Source organism: Ictalurus furcatus, chromosome 16, assembly GCF_023375685.1.
Source record: "Ictalurus furcatus strain D&B chromosome 16, Billie_1.0, whole genome shotgun sequence".
Lineage (NCBI taxonomy): Eukaryota > Metazoa > Chordata > Actinopteri > Siluriformes > Ictaluridae > Ictalurus > Ictalurus furcatus.
The window spans coordinates 28897427-28912576 of record NC_071270.1 but is presented as its reverse complement, the minus strand read 5'-3'; the positions used below and the strand labels follow the sequence as shown (position 1 = coordinate 28912576).

Below are 15150 nucleotides of genomic sequence, written 5' to 3'. Positions count from 1 at the left end.
CTTCCTATTACCTAGAACCTGTCAGAGTTCCACATAGAACCCATTTAGGACACTAAGAACCCTTAACTGTCCAATCAACCTTTAAAGAACTCTTTTTGTCTTAAGAGTGCATGAGCTTAAGGGTTCTTAGTCTCTGAGAAGGATCCACTATGAAACCCGTTCTGACAGAAAGACTCTCAAATAAATAAATAAATAAACACTCTGTTGTAGAGTTTTTACATGGGACCATTAAAGGTTCTCCAGATGGACAAGTGGAGAACCCTTTTGTTCTAAGAGTGTGTGTATTAACTGATTAAGTGTGCGGTACAAACTCCAAATCGTTGCTCATTATTTTCTTATTAATAGCTAGAACCTGTCAGGAGTTTAACATTTAGCTCTTGGTACTCTCTTAGAAACAAGGGTTCTTCACGGGTTCTTTAAGGGTTCTTTTGGATGATTAATAAAGGATGACATTAAATTAAATTAAAACGGATTCATGTTCATTAATTTTAACACTCTTGGGGCTCTTTCTATAATTAAGCTTCCTAAAAGGGTTCTACATTTAGTGTCTTGGGACAAAAGGCTTCTTCAAGGGTTCTTTAAGTGTTACTTGAGGTTTTTTTTAGCCTCCTAAATCGGTTCCACTTGAAACCCTTTATAATAGGAAAGCACTCAGCTGTACAGATCTACATAGAACCGTTAAAGGTTCCACCAGAGAGACAGGGCTCATTGAATAAGTACAGTAATAATAGAATAATAATACAGAAAAATGTTAAACATGACCCTTTAAGAACTGGTTCTAGATCAGTTCCGTGTGCCTTCACGTTCTGCACTCAGTGCCTGGAATCTCGTGCTATCTCATCACATGCGTCATCAGAACCGAACGCTCACACCCACTTAAATACCAGGAAAAGAAACCATCTTGCTCAATGTTTATGAGTTTACCTGTAACTCCACGCTGGTTCCGTGACTTACTGGAAGCAACTGCATTTACCCTCACCGGCCACTTTATTAGGAACACCCACACATTCATGTAAGTCCTCGAATTATCAGAGAACGGACAGACTGGTTCGAGCTATGAGAAATAGTTCCAGGAAGAACCCTATTAGGAAGTTCATTAATTAACCCTTAACTATCCAAGGAACTCTTAAAGAAGCCGTAAAGCCTTCCGAAAAGGAAATGCTGGGACATTCCTCGTACCCTTACAGTTTATATTCAAGCCCCTGCAACAGAGATTCCTGATCGTAAAACCGTGAAGCGCAAAAACCTTTAACTACCAAAATAAAATTCTGAACAAGCTTAGTGTCCACTTTCAGAAAGAATACAGCCCCCTCCGAAACTATTGGGACGGCAAGGCCAATTCATTGTTTTTCTGGAACGTTCTGAAAAAGAACGAAAGCGCTGGTGTACTGAGGAACAGACACCGAGCGGGTCGGCCGAGGAAAACAACAACCGCTGATGACAGAAACGTTGTGAGATCTGTGAGGAAGAAAACCCCCAGAACGACAGTCAGTGACATCACCAACACGCTCCACGGGGCAGACACACACACAAACACGCACAAACACACACACAGAGCACGACTCATCAAAGCCGTGTCTCTGTGACTGTTGCCATGGTTACGGAGGTGCACATATACATTCGGTGTACGTGCAGGTGACGGTGTGTTGCAGACTCTTGATGCTGCAGCTTCAGGTGTGTGTCAGGTGTGAAGGAGTTTCTCCAGACTCTGTGTTCAGAAATAAATAGTTCACTCTTGAAAAAAGGGTTCTTCGATTTTTGAAAGGGTTCTATTTGGAGAACAGGGAATCAGTTTGTTGTAGGGTTCTTCACAGAACCTTTGCTAAGAGAGTAGGAACATAGGGATGAAGACACTGTATCAGTGTTGGGTTCTTTAGAAAAAGCTGTTAAATAAATAAATAAATAAAAAGATTATGTAAACGGTTATGTAAGTGAATTTATTTACTGAAGTAATTTACATCTGATCGGTTGATCAATAATCTGTATTCATGTGTAATGATGATAACGAGTCTTTATTGGTCACGTATACATTACAGCACAGTGAAATTCTTTTCTCCGCATACCCCAGCATGTCAGGAAGTTGGGGTCAGAGTGCAGGGTCAGACATGATACAGCGCCCCCTGGAGCAGAGAGGGTTAAGGGCCTTGCTCAAGGGCCCAACAGTGGCAGCTTGGCAGCGCTGGGGCTCGAACCCACGACCTTCTGATCAGTAACCCAGAGCCTTAACCGCCAAGCCACCACCGCCGCCTATAGTGTGTATTAATGTGTATTAATGTGTAATAGTGTGTATTAATGTGTAATAGTGTGTATTAATGTGTAATAGTGTGTAATAGTGTGTATTAGTGTGTAATAGTGTGTATTAGTGTGTATTAATGTGTATTAGTGTGTATTAGTGTGTATTAGTGTGTATTAATGTGTAATAGTGTGTAATAGTGTGTATTAGTGTGTATTAGTGTGTATTAATGTGTAATAATGTGTAATAGTGTGTATTAATGTGTATTAATGTGTAATAGTGTGTATTAGTGTGTATTAATGTGTAATAGTGTGTATTAGTGTGTATTCGTGTGTAATAGTGTGTATTAGTGTGTATTAATGTGTAATAGTGTGTATTAGTGTGTATTAATGTGTAATAGTGTGTAAAAGTGGGCGTGTCCGAGCAGGTAGATGAGTAGATGAGTAGATGAGTTGAAAGACAGGTGTGGGTTTGTGCAGCAGTGCGATTAGGACCCATTGATACTCTCGGTTATAAACGTATCTCTGTTTGCTTTACGTTCAGGTGGAAATGGCAATAAATCTACAGTGACTTTGACCCCGTGCTTCATTCTGCCACGGGCGGACGGGTGAACCCTCGGAGGTTGTTTGGTTGTAAAAAGTTCAACATGTGAGTACAACAGGGCTATAAAAGACTCGCCTGTTAGCTGGAAACTTCAACACTTACACATCACTGCTTACTCAGGTGCATCTTTAACCAGGTAAATATTCTCCTTCTCTCTCTCGCTCTCCTCATTTCTGCTTCTCGCGGGAATTCTGGACACTTTTGCAACAAAAGAAAAGAAAAGAAAAGACTATTTATACAGGTATAGATCAATTCTTCATAGCCTGGTTTTTCATGTGACGGCGCAGTTAGTGTTTACGAGTCATGTGAGTTTTCCTGTAAATGCTGAACATGAAGCAGAGCACCATGTAGTCATCACTCTGTTTATCAGACAGGAGAAGATGGAGGTGACGTCTCAGCCCACAGCGTTCGCTCCGTCTGACTTCCAGACCGGACTGCTCGAGTGCTGCGACGACTGCGGGACATGTACGCTCATTTATTACTAAACTCCCAGCACTTTCTGTCTTTAACCTTACAGTCTACACGTATCATTCTGCGATCACTTCCTGAGCACCACTGGGGAAATAATCAACCAATCACAGCACTCCGTTTACATTTCAATTTAGAGTGACATTTTGTAAGTCTGAATTTGTACACCTTGGTTTGAAGTTGAATCATTTTCTCATTTCTGATCGGCTGAAACTTTGCACATCTGATTATTTTAAAAATTCACGTCAAAGTTGAGACAACGCCCAGTTATACTGCCTATTTATTAACACTCAAGTGTTTTTTTATCCAATAAATTCACTCAAACGTTTAAAATGATCATTTTCCACTATTTAAAACGGGATTGTATTGATGATTCAACTCCGAGCAGATTCTGTGAGCTGTGTAAACATATAGATTTATTACTCGCCTGGTTTTTATCATCACCGCGTTACCGTGGAGACGTCCTGAACACTACAGGATAAATAATTAACCAGTTACAGCCCTCGCTATCACTGATGATGATATGACGCTCATTAAAATCGACATCTGGAAATCTGAAAGGTTCAAACTTTCCTTTAGAGTTGGGAAAAAGCCACGCTGAGAATGTATACGTGACCGAGAAGCATTTAGATGTGACTGTATGGTGTATCTGTGTGTGTCTCAGGTGTGTGTGGGCTCTTCTGTCTAACCTGCCTGGGCTGTTCCATCGCCAGCGATATGGGGGAGTGCTGTTTATGTGGACTGGGAATGTCCATTCGCAGTGTGTACAGAACCAAATACAACATCAAGGTCAGTCACAGGGTCGCGCACAACCCGCTCACTGACCTGGAATCGAATCTCCAACATCATACACTTTCAGAAAAGAAAAAAAAACACAGTTGCTCAAGGGTTCTAAGCGTCCCGTGATGGACTGACGTTCCTTTCAGGGCGTGTCCCGGGAAGAATCCAGCGCTACGCTGACCAGGATAAAAGATTTTTAGCTTTCTAAAAAAAAAAAAAAAAACCACACCCTGTCATAGGGTTCGACATAGAACCAGAAAAACAATCAGAGGAACTTCTACAAGTCTTAGTTGCTCCAAATGATTGATATTTATTATTATTATTATTATTATTAAACTCCCAGAAGGTTCTGTTCAGGGTGTTTTAAAAATAATTTTAATGCATTAAGGCGAGATTTCTAGACTTGATGTTCGGATTTACTTTCTGAATTTTTTTTTTTTTTTTACGTCTTATTACTGATTGGCTGAAACACAAACCTAAAAAAAAAAAAACCTTCTTTCTTTCTTTTAAAAAAAAAAAAAGAAAAAAAAATCACACTCAGATCTGACATTTCAATCTGAATTTGATGAACCGAAGATAAAGGGGAGAAAAATGGGATAAATCTAGAACCCTTTGCAATCTAGAACCGTTTTTTTCAGGTTCTATGCCGGACCGTAGAGAATGGTGCGCCCCTCTCAGAAAGTTTTCCAGACTAGAACTATTTTAGGAAGATGACAACTCAGCGAACCGTCTGCGAACCCTCTTCTGAGACTGTGTGCAAATTCGAATCATTACTATTAAATATGGATTTGTTTTAAGTCGACTTTCAAGCTTCATGTAGAATTTCATCTGCAGCACAGTTCGCTGGAGACAGATTCTCAGCAGCACTTTATTTGAAGGGAAACTACGGCGGGCCTTTAGAACACATTCATGAGCGATGCTGAAAGCTTTTCTACAGCTGTGCTGGGCAGATTCTGAAAACCGGGACAAACGGTACACGCCTCAGTTATAAAAGACTTTGTAAATAAGTGAAGTGCTGGAGCGGTGCTTTAGAATAATTTCAATGCAAATAAAAACAGAAGCATAAATTCTACACTCAGTTCTACTCCTGCATGAAGGTAAACCACCGGTGGACATTTTATAGACGAAATAATAAATTCCAAAATAAGCACGTCTTCTCGAATTCACGACAGGTTCGGACTTAAACCTTAGGAAAGTACTGCTTTAAAAAGATATATGCGTGAATGTGTGTGATCGACTCCTCGGACTTTTTTTGGACTTTGGACCCTTTGGTGGGAGGAGTTTAATATTTCATATGATATTCGTAATGATGTGACTACTTCATTAATTAATAATGAATGTGATTATTTCTCAGTTTGGTTTGTGTTCTGTTTTCAGGGCTCCATGTGTAAAGACTTTATGATCAGTAATTGCTGCTTACCCTGCGCCACCTGCCAGCTGAAGAGAGACATCGACAGGAGGAAGCAGCAGGGAATCTTCTGAATCTGACCAGGTGAGCTGCGTCACATTAGAGATATATATATATATATATATATATATATATATATATATATATATATATATATATATATATATATATATATACACTGTAATATCGGCAAAGTTTAACGCATACAATATACTTTAAAATAAATATGTAAATATACACACACATTACGGTAAACAGTTTGAACACAGCATGCATGGTTTATTTCCTGCACACCAAGACCTGTGATTTTTCTTCTTTTACAGAATCTTCACACCACTGGAGATCAAACCAAGCCGCGACTTTCCTCAGTTTGTGTTCTTTATTAACAAAACAGTGCTTAAAGGGTGTGAAAGCTATAAGGAACAATTACAATGTTTTTGTGTGTTCCTTAAAAATGAAATTGTTGATGTGTTACACCACAGCGCTGTTGGATCCTGGACTGTGATTGGTCAGGTGGTGTCGATTAATTCTCTATAACAGCGGCTCTGACAGTAGCGCAGCTGCACATGACAGGTTTATATTAATGCACTCATTCTAATAGCTTATCATTTCTATAGTAACAGCTCATTCACAGGGACGTGGACGGCAGATTCTCCATTAACAATAAACAGATTTTTAAAAAGTGTGTAATCGTCGATAGAGTGATATTTTCATTGCAAAATCTATGGAAGGAGTCTCCAGTGTCAGTGTTTTGTAGGAGTCAGAGGCAAAGCTGTAACTTTCAGGATGGCGGAGGGTTTTTTTTGGGTTGTTGTTCAGATGAGAAGCAGTAGTAGCTATATTTCATATTATAATTAAAATATATATATAAAAAGTGATATGTTGTTCATGAATGATTTTTCTCATTTTGAACGAATCTTTTACTATGATTCAGGAATAACGAGTTGTCTCAGAGAGTGATTCATTTCCAGACACCCAGACACACACCCACCCAAACAGACAGACAGACAGACTTTAATTATATTCTGCTGAAATGAACAAAATGACTTGGGGGGGGGGGGGGGGGGGGGAGTCGTTCATTTTGCTGAACGAGATTCAAAGATCCGAGTCAGTAAAATGATCTGAACTTCCCATCACTATATATATATATATATATATATATATATATATATATATATATATATATATATATATAAATATAATATATATAAATAAAACCATATAGCTTCTACAGCTAAGTAAAACACAAATTAAATAATAGTTAAACACAAATGAAATAATGCACCATTCAGTGTGTCTGACGTGTTACATGCTCAGCTTCATTCTCGGATAAGAATAGCGACAGATTATTTTTCTTTGTAATCTCTCTACACAGGTTTATGATACTAGAGGTCGTATAAAAACAGTTCAGGGTTATGGTTCCAGAAGTGGTTCTCAGTAGATCTGCTATTTGAACTCAATGAGTGTTGCATGATGAGTGTTTCAAGGTACAGAAATTATAACCTGCCTAAATACATGGTGGAGCAACATTTTGTGTTAAATAAATGAGCAGATAAACCAAAACAAGGCTCGTAGATTTACACAAAGGTTTATTCAGACATCAGGTGATCTTCACATGCTGTGTCCATGTTAACATGACAGGAGGCTTTAACCCCAAAACGGTCCAAAAAAAGGGTAAACACTGTCATTACAGACGTGCTGAGAATCACACCGCTCAAAAAAAACGACTCGCTCACTTTTCTATTTCATAAAGCGTCCTTTAGAAGTGCCTCTGTAAAGTGTGACCTGGAGGTGCTGCGATGCCGAGATGCATCTCTTTTTATTGGGACATCTGGGCCTCCATGGCCTGTGCCGTCCACTCCGGTGCTGCCTGACTGATCTTCTCCAGCAGGTTGTTCACCTGGAAGCAGAGCGACTGGATCTGTTTGTCCCAGGTGGGCAGCGGCTCTCGAGCTGACAGGAGAGAAATCACAGCGCTCTGTAACTCCTGAAGCTTCAGAGATACTGAGGTTAGAGAAGATCAGACTTACTCTCAAAGTGGACGATGCTGTCTATCTGATCGATGAAGCCATTCATACGACCCTCTGTGATCATCTGGGAGGCGATTTTCTCTGCCTGAGCACAAATGCAATGAGTTTAATTAACAGAGTTTACTTCTCATTACACTGTTAATAAAAACAGGTCAAGTATTTTACTTTTAGCCACTGAACATCTGATCACAAAACTTTTTGGTTTGAATGACTCCTTTGAGTTAAATGACTCATTCGGGCTACACGACTATTTTTGGGGGTATATGGCTATTTTACGGCAACTTTTTTTTGGCTATATGAGTCGTTTGGGGCTACGAGACTCTGTTTGGGGCTATATTACTCTTTTTTTGGGCTATGCGACTTTTTTTGGGGGCTATATGACTCTTTTCTGGGGTTATATGATGCTTTTGGGGCTATGCAACTCTTGACTCTCTGAATGGAAAGAAAAAAAAATGAATGCATGTGACATATTGCACAACTTTTTTTTCATGTGTTTAGGTTTCATATGTTTTAATTTTCAACCTAAAAGCAAAAACAATGTTTACTAAAAGCATTATTCCGTGTAACGAGTCAACAACTTCCAACAGGCACCCCGAGACCAGTCGTACTTCACACAGAGTGAATGTCGAGTGCACGTCGGTCAGATGATGCTAAAGAGTCAGGTGTTTTCTGTAGCTGAATCTTATCAGGCATTCACTGATCGATCAATAACGTAAATAAACGTTCAGGAGTTCAGTAAATCTGTCACGAAGAGCCGAGATGAGCTTTAGTCAGTCCTACCTTTGCAGGTGGGATCTCCAGAAGTGCACCTAGCTCCTCAAACGTGATGTTGTTGTATAGTTTACTGGCAGAGAGAAGGTTGTGTTCAATAACAGCTCGATCCAGGATACTCGAACCTGAAGTGAATTTACAAGTCACTAAAGTCACAATAAACGCATCACGCTCCACACTCACGATTCTCTATCATCACTCTGAATCTCAGTCACTGCTGGAACTATACTGAGGTACTGTTATCACCTTGATGCAGATTCATTTCCTGTAACAGCATGTCCCCTACTGGTAATTTCTCATATATTTTCCAACAATTATTTTTATTTTTATATTATATATATTCTTATAGTTACATTTATAAACAGCAAATTATTACTGTAAAATTAATCATATCAAAACATATTTCCCTAAACTTTTTGGTTACATGACACTTTTATGGCTATGTGAATCCTTTCTGGCTAGATATGACTCTTTTCTGGTCATGCATGACTCTTTTCAGGTTGTACATGACTCTTTTCTGGCTATGTGAATCCTTTCTGGTTATACAGTATAATAGGTTATACAGTATATAATCCTTTTCTGGTCGTGCATGACTCTTTTCTGGTCGTGCATGACTCTTTTCTGGTCGTGCATGACTCTTTTCTGGTCGTGCATGACTCTTTTCTGGCTGCACACCACTCTTTCTTAATTCAGTACGTATCCCAGTGTGCATGCAGCACTTTATTGCGCAGTTCAGGTTTTTTTTTGATTAACACTGTTCATGATTAATTTAATCAGTTCTGTTCTCTCTTCACTCACCATCTGCAGTGGTGGCTTTCTGATGGGGCATCAGCATAGCAGCGAACTCCTGCAGCTGGTTCCCCCGGATGATCCGATCCAGATACATCTTCTCCAGAATGCCGTACGCCGCCAGCTGCTGACATCGCTCGTCCTTAAACAGCGTAGCCAACATCCGGGACCGCTGCTGCCCTGAGGACCGATCGGAGCCAGAGTCAGCCTACAGAGCGCCATCAGATCCGATACGCATTCTAAGTTCTGAATATATCAGGTGACGTCTCACCTGCCGAGGCCAGAATCGTGCAGTGCAGAGCGTGCTTTAGGGCCTCCAGGCGCTCGGTCTCGTGCACTATGGATTTGTAAGAAAGCTCGTTGTAGCGCTGGGCTGCTTCTATAAACTTCCTCCTGTAGTCCAACACTCTGGCATAGCACACCTTTAAAAAAAACAAATTTACAGCATGACACAATATTTATAATTACCAAACATCCCACTCACAATATTTAGAGTAAAGGCAGTTAGTGACCAGCGACATCTGCAAACGAAGTTCATGATTAAAGTTCTACAGATTTGTCAGTAATTATATGAAGAAATGTTTCTGTCTGGTTTCAGATCACTGACATCACATACGTACAGCTCATGCCTACACGGGGAGCAGAATTTTTCAAAACAGCACTTCGTTATCAGATCTTTAACTATAACAGTGGAGGAAATAAGTATTGAACGTGTCAAAAAAATAAATTTCCTATGAGGCTATTCACATGAAACTTTCACCAGACATCAGTGATAACTCAAGAAATCCGGAAATAGAAAGAATTCACAACATTAAAGTCCATAAATAAAGTTGTGTGTAATAAAGAGGAATGACACGGGAAAAAAGTATTGAACACACTAACTGAAATGTATTTAATACTTAGTGGAGAAGCCGTTTGTAATGACGCTTCAAGACGCTTCCTGTATGAAGAAATTAATGGGCCGCAGTATTCAGGTGTGATTTTGGCCCGTTCTTTTAAAAATTGTTGTTGTCCTGCTGGAAGCTCCACCCACGTCTCATCATCATCCTGATAGATGGCAGCAGATTCTTCTCAAGAATCCATTCATTGTTCCTTCAATTATATGAAGTGTTCCAGTACCATGTGATGAAAAACAGCCCCACACCATGATGCTTCACCTCCAAACTTCACTGTTGCTGTAGTGTTTTTAGGGTGATGTGCAGTGCCATTTCTTCTCCAAACATGGTGTGTAGTATCACAGACAAAAAGTTCAATTTTGCTCTCGTCTGACCAGACTGCACTCTCCCAGTATTTCACAGGCTCGTCCAAATGAGTTGTAGCAAACTTTAAACGAGCTTCGACATGCCTTTTCTTTAGTAATGGAGTATTGCGGGTGAGTGTGAGCAGTGGAGTGCATTGCCTATTGTTTTCTCTGTGACGATGGCACCTGCTGCCTCCAAGTGTTTCTGGAGCTCTTTCCGAGTGGTCCTTGGCTCTTGGGCTACTCTTCTGACTATTCTCCTGACTCCCTGGTCAGAGATCTTGTGAGGAGCTCCTGTGCGTGGCCGGTTGATGACGGAGTGATGTTGCTTCCACTTGAGGATAACGGCCCCAGTGGTGCTTACTGGACGATTCAGAAGTTTTGAAATACGTCTGTATCCGATTCCATCGATATGTTTCACAACAATACGGTTGTGAAGTTCTTGGGAGAGCTCTTTGCTTTAACCCATCATGAGATGCTTCTTGTGTGACACCTTGGTAACGAAAAGCCTTTTTATAGACCATCAATTTACTAACCCAGCTGATATTCATTTACACAGACAGGGGGTGTAATTACTTATGGATTTCAGCTGGTTCCTTGCCTTGGAGAACTGCTTTTTCTTAGCGTGTTCAATACTTTTTTCCCCCGTGTCATTCCACTTTATTACACATTACTTTATTTATGGACGTTAATGTTGTGAATTCTTTATATTTGTGGATTTCTTGAGTTAATACTGACGTCTGGTGAAAATTTCATGTGAATAACCTCATTGGAAATATTTACTGTAAAAAAAATAAAATAAAATGTTGACACGTTCAATATTTATTTCCCCCACTCTGTGTGTGTGTGTGTGTGTATATATATTATATAATTTTTTTAATGTACCATAATAATAAAAAAGATACTAAAATATACATGAAGCGGGTGTAGTTTGTGCACCTTGTAGTGGATCTGCAGCTGCTCGTTTGTGGACTCGTTCTGCAGTAAGGAGGCACGGTTGATGTAGGCCTCGGCCTGAACCGGATCATCGTCCTCCAGGTAGAGCCGAGCGATCTTCAGGTACGTGTCTAACTTGTAGTCGACGTTGTACTGTCTGAGAAGAGAGACAGAGAGACAGAGAGAGAGAGAGAGAGAGAGATATTGTGCTGGATCATATTACGCAAGACGAAAACAGGACTTAGCAACACCTCTGGTGTAAATATGCTTTAGAAATAAGACTTACTTCTGTCCCGTCTCGAGCGGAATGCCCACTAAAACCTGCGCAGCGTTCCTCCAGTCCTCTTCTTTCTCATATATAGTGGCTAAATGCTGTCGGATCGACGCCACCTGCAGGAGCGCACATCATTTAATATTCCATACAGAGTCACAGGTTTAAATTAAAACGTTATCGTCTCTATAGTAACAGCTCATTCACAGTACAGCAGACGCTCCACTGATAATAAACAGACTAAAAAACATGGACAAGATAAAGTTTTCTGTAACATTTTTGGAAGGAGTCTCCAGTGTCAGTCTCCAGAGGTAAAGCTGTAACTAAGTTTTTTCCTACATCTTCAGGACAGAGGAGTTTAAGCTTTGAACTTTCTTGGTTTCTGTGATTTTTATCTTAACTAGGTGAAGAGAGAGAATAGAGAGAGGTCGGGTGAGACGGAACAACTGTTTACAGCTGCTATAACGTAAGCGACAACAGGATGTGTAGTTCTTTCAGAAATAAAAAAAAAACAACAAAAAAAAACACCTTGAGGTGTCAACATTAACTCTACTTCATCAAAGCGATCTTCAAGCGAACCGGAATCTCAAATGGGTTCTTATTCACTACACGTGCTCACTACATAGGGTGTGACAAAAACAACCCAGAGGAAGCTCTGTACAAGATAAATATCTCTGAAACTCACCTGCTCTTCAAAGGAGATGACTCGGGGTTGAATCTTCTCGAGGGTGAAGTGGTAGACGGATTTCGCCGTGCCGTCGGGTAAATTCGGGAGGTGTGTGCAGAAGTCAGTCAGGAGCTGCCGGGATATGACCAGACTCACGTTCTCATTGACCACTGCACAGGAAAGAGAGGAAAAACAACCATCTTTCTTTCTCAATATTCAATAAAACAACAAGCATTTAGTCTCACAGATACAGAGCGTTACTGTATCTAGTGTACGTTAAGATCTTAACAGTGAACGAATTAAAATAAAAACCGTCTGTCTTTAATCGCTCACCGTAAACACTCTGAAATCGTTTCTTTATCTCTTTATCTCTGCGTAAGGAGTGAGAGAGCTGTTTTCCTGTTTCACGCTGACTCTTAACTTGACCTTTTCATGCCTTAAACAAAACTTTAACAGCATGAATACGTTACTGTTTATTAGCGCTTGTCAGAAGAGGGTGCAAACTTTTAAGCACAGTAATAAAGAGACTGACAGACACAGTACTGTAATATTTAGGAGTTGTACATAATTAAATAAACATGACATTTTGTTTTGTAGATAAACAATAAAACGTGCCCCCCGAACACGGGGTGGGGGGGGTAAACTTTTTCACACCACTATAATGTTATCTCAGCGGCGTTTGAGAACTTACTGGCTTCCACGAACGCTTTCAGCGCCTCGAGTTGTTCCGTATCTGTTAACTGAAGAGCTTTCTCCAGAATCTGACGATACCTGCAACGCAAAACACAAAAACAAAAGAAGTCATATTTAATTTAAATTCCACGTGAAACGACGTGTTTACACGTCAGCCAATAGCGGTCGAGATACTCCACCAACTCACACAAACATAGGCTGCGTTCATGCCATGTTGGAATTACCATCATTACTAGATAACATCCCGGACGTTCTATTCGGAGCTGTTCGCTTCCTCCGACTCGGAATTAAAGGAAGTATTACTGCCGCCACATTGAGCGCTTCTGCATGACGTTGCAGCGGCTATGTGGTACAGGTCCAAGCGCTCAGAACATTCCTAGTTTACAAATAGTAATTACGAGTTCTACGAGGACGTGAACACTTTTTACACGTCGGAATCTCGTGAATACAACACGGCGTGAACGCAGATAAACTCCACGCATTTACTCTCAGTTGGAAAAGGTAAGCCTGTGAAGACGCTCGGCCAAAACACACTGAAAACACCAGCCATGTTTACCGCTAACGAGCTGTTAGTGTAGCGCAAGACACGCCCACAGGGGCGGGGCATACCCCTTCTAGAGAGTTTAATTGGACAAATACAAGACCAGTACAGGATGAGTCATGACAAATGTTTAATGCTTTTTTATTTTAATTTTCAGAAGTGAAATGAATGATTTGTTGCATATTGGTGCTATAACACATCAGCTCTGAGACACTCAGATGTCGCCTCATACAGCTGTTATAAACTGAACCATACCAAACATTAGCTAGATAATTATACATTTAGCATAACTGTGCTACTGCACTATTCTAGCTACAAAAGACCTGCAGACTCATCCTGATAACAGCGAAATGCAGACATTACAAAAAAAACCCAGATGTATTAAATACTCTCTAAACATGTCTGTGAGCTCTTTATCAGCTAGTAACAGAGAGCTAACAGCTAAGCTAACCGGCAAGCTGTAGCTAATACAGCAGCTTAGCCAGGGCTCTAGCATTACCTTTCTTTTGCACCACACCGTCAAATATTAACAACATTACCTCAAAATCCGACAGATTAATGAGTAAAAACAATAAATATTTCAACACAATGCATACTTTCCAACGAGATCTTTGTGAGAACCAGTGGAGTTCATAAGCTGCGCGAGCTCCTGCCGTACACCAGACGCCATTTTCCTCCCAGTACACAGAGAACACACAGCGTCACGCGCTGGAATAAAGTCGGTTTGACGGTCGATATTCGCGGATATGCGGAGATTAAGGGACCGTCTCTAAAGTTACATACGACATGGTTATACACGATTCTAACTTCAATAGCATGTGAAGGGAATGACTTACAGTCATATAACCAACTGGAAAGTGTTCATCTAGGTGTCAGGTATAACTCACACCTGTTAGATTTGTGATATTTATCAAAATAAACTATTAAATCATATTTAAATTAGACATGAATTTCACTGCAGAATGGGGTCATACACACAATATACCATAATTTAAAGCTCAATAGAATTTGAAGGGAATGACGTACAGTCACACAACCAACTGTAAAGTGTTCATCTAGGTGTCAGGTATAACGCACAGCTTTTAGATTTTTGATATTTAACCCTATTCAACCATTCAATCCAGTACGGGTCAGTTTGACCCCCGTTATGCGTTTGTGAAGGTTTTTTTTTTGGTTCGTGCATTGTAGGGTTAAATATCAAAAATCTAAAAGGTGTTGAAAAAGTTCAAGATCTGTTTACAGTTTGTGTATCAAACACTTCTTTGAATTAAAGTTGTGTATTTGTAAAAATAAGAAGTGAGCGTGACTGTTAAAGGCTCCAGAAGAACCGTGGCTGGTTCTGCAAGATGTTTTGTTTTAAGTAGAAACATTTAATTTAATTCTTTTTGAGGGCATCTTTGCTCTACAGAATTATTATTTTTTTGCACAGTGCTGTATATAACAACAGTACTGTTTTAATAATGTTGTAATATTCTAGCTATAAAAAAAAAGTATCCGCAAACTTTTGTTTAATACATATTGTCATATAGTGTCCTTTCTAAATGTATTAATATTATTTACTGCTAATACTAAAAGTATTATCAAACAAATAGAACTCAATATCAGCATATTTTTGAAATTGCTTCTTGTGTTTATTTTAATATTGTTTAAGATTTTTATTTTTACTATTTTATAACTAGATATATAAGTGTCAGCAGACAAATTAAACTCATTTTCTACA

The 15150-nt window shown here is 39.7% G+C and overlaps 2 protein-coding genes across 4 annotated transcripts; one reads left to right on the top strand and one right to left on the bottom strand.

The window, feature by feature from the left end:
* The first annotated feature begins 1546 nt into the window (after positions 1-1546).
* Positions 1547-6370, top strand: plac8.2 (placenta associated 8, tandem duplicate 2). 3 transcript variants are annotated; one of them, XM_053646260.1, is made up of 8 exons: positions 1547-1674; positions 2069-2252; positions 2777-2881; positions 3050-3077; positions 3207-3301; positions 3969-4093; positions 5462-5576; positions 5816-6370. In XM_053646260.1, exons 5-7 carry the CDS (start codon positions 3217-3219, stop codon positions 5564-5566), a joined length of 315 nt encoding a protein of 104 aa, XP_053502235.1. In that variant the 5' UTR covers positions 1547-1674; positions 2069-2252; positions 2777-2881; positions 3050-3077; positions 3207-3216; the 3' UTR covers positions 5567-5576; positions 5816-6370. The 3 variants fall into 3 exon arrangements, with proteins under 3 accessions (XP_053502235.1, XP_053502234.1, XP_053502233.1); XM_053646259.1 differs by lacking the exon at positions 2069-2252 and having other exon boundaries at positions 1620-1674; XM_053646258.1 differs by lacking the exons at positions 1547-1674; positions 2069-2252; positions 3050-3077 and having other exon boundaries at positions 2628-2972.
* A 694-nt stretch (positions 6371-7064) lies between these two features.
* Positions 7065-14141, bottom strand: cops4 (COP9 constitutive photomorphogenic homolog subunit 4 (Arabidopsis)). The gene is made up of 10 exons (XM_053646135.1): positions 14027-14141; positions 12888-12967; positions 12215-12366; positions 11545-11648; positions 11262-11415; positions 9354-9504; positions 9092-9262; positions 8303-8418; positions 7523-7607; positions 7065-7445 (listed from the first exon to the last, which is right to left on the bottom strand). The coding sequence occupies exons 1-10, from the start codon at positions 14098-14100 to the stop codon at positions 7312-7314; spliced, it is 1221 nt and encodes a 406-aa protein (XP_053502110.1). The 5' UTR covers positions 14101-14141; the 3' UTR covers positions 7065-7311.
* Positions 14142-15150: the final 1009 nt, after the last annotated feature.